The 1,690-nt window shown below is 40.1% G+C and overlaps 1 protein-coding gene across 1 annotated transcript in view; it reads right to left on the reverse strand.

Annotated features, from left to right (window-relative positions):
* Positions 1-1,644, reverse strand: part of RNPEPL1 (arginyl aminopeptidase (aminopeptidase B)-like 1) — a gene marked incomplete at its 5' end in the record, with an annotated part of 3,138 nt that extends 1,494 nt beyond the window's left edge. The window contains 2 exon segments of the mRNA XM_010020115.1: positions 1-79; positions 1,472-1,644. The exon segment at positions 1-79 is cut by the window's left edge and continues 13 nt beyond it. Of these exon segments, the coding sequence (XP_010018417.1) occupies positions 1-79; positions 1,472-1,644 (252 nt within the window).
* Between the last annotated feature and the right edge of the window lie 46 nt (positions 1,645-1,690).

The following is a 1,690-nucleotide window of genomic DNA, read 5'->3' on the forward strand; positions in this document are numbered from 1 at the left end:
GTTAGACTGGATCCCTGAGATAAGTCTGGCTCGGCTAATGGAGGTCCTGTAGCATTGAGCCAACGTTCAAACTCCAGTCCTGGAATGAGGAGCACCAAAAATGTGGAATGGTAGTCTCTGCAGGTGGCTTGGCTGCCTCAAGGTTCAGAAGTGGTCAGCACAGTTAAGAGAGGTTCTAACAATAGCAAATCAGACTGACACGCACTTACAGCAACATTAGCGTCTTAGCAGTCTCAGCAGGCTAGCCTACATTACACCTGGAAAAATGCCAGCAACATTCTCCAAATTTAACCATGAGTTTTCTAGAGTTCAGCAGTACAAGAAACGCACATGCTTTTAAGACAGCCAGGCCAACAAATGTCTGTGATCTACCAATCTTCTAATATAAGATTTTTTTGTGCATGTGTTTCTCTTTCTCTGAATTTTTAGGAAGACTGAAGAATACGGGGAAAGCCTGCTTCATTTAAAAAAAAAAATCAAGTGAGGGTGCTGACTAAACTCCTACCCAGCAGCAAAACCAAGCAATTGTAAATGTATTTTTAAAATCAATAACTAAAACCAAAAGTTTCTCCAGAAGCAGCAGAACCAGCAGAGCCTGGTTTCCAACAGAGCTCTTCCCCTTGACCCTTCACCACCTCAGCACTTTCCTAACCCTTGGCAATACTTCCCATTCCATACCATCCACCCTAAAACTCCTCTCTCCTGCATCCCCTGAATATTAGCCAGGCAAAAGTTAGCATGTGCTGTGGTTAATTCATTAGCCAACCAGTGGGTCAAATAAAACATACAACTGCTGAGCTCACACTGCAGCTTTTCCCTCATCTACATCTCTCCACAAAGCTTGTAGGAACCTAGTATCCATTAGAGCTGTACTTCACTGCCAGTCTGGTTTAAACTGACGAAAAGGTTCAGTGATTACTGGCCAGGATGGACACATGGCAGGATAACATTGGTTTCATTTCTTCAAGCAAGTGGGCTAATAAGCACCTGGTAGTTTACTGACCTTTCATAAATTCACTCACAGCTATAAATAGGGGATGTAAGAGAGAGTGAAACGTTATGGAAGAGATTTTATCTGCATGGATAGGACCTTGGGAAAAGTTACAGTTCTCAAAGCAAGTTGTCTGTAATTCAAGCAGATGAAATTTCAAAGTGTATTCACCTTTTCCTTGCATTTGAGCATGTGTAAATCTCACATGCATTGATCATGCTGTCTGCAGCATTAAAGATGAGTTTATGAGAAAGTTAACTGATGTCTACTCAGCTAATCCATGCTGAAATTGTCAGCAATTTAAGACTCCCCATCTGGAGGAAGGAACAATAAATCACAGCCATTTCTATTACAAACATGTGGCTGTTGCAAAAAGGGTCTGTTTACCTTAGAATTTTCTTACGCATCCTCAAAACCAAGCACAAAATTTATCATCCAGATTTTCTACAGTGTTCACAGTTAACTAAGTAAATTTCCTACCTGCTTTGCTCTCAACACATTGCTCTTTCAGCTCTGGAAAAAAATTCAGGAAGGAATCCAGAAGATCTTGAGCAACAACACTGGTAAATTTGTACTTGTCAATGTAGGCCTGAAACAGTAAAAAGGATAAATTATGGATAGGAGAAAGACAGCTTCCTTTCAATGTAGAGCCACTACATGCAATAAAAATAATAATAATAAAATAAAAATAAATCTATA

The sequence above is a fragment of the Nestor notabilis genome, unplaced genomic scaffold, assembly GCF_000696875.1.
Source record: "Nestor notabilis isolate BGI_N333 unplaced genomic scaffold, ASM69687v1 scaffold21438, whole genome shotgun sequence".
Classification (NCBI taxonomy): domain Eukaryota; kingdom Metazoa; phylum Chordata; class Aves; order Psittaciformes; family Psittacidae; genus Nestor; species Nestor notabilis.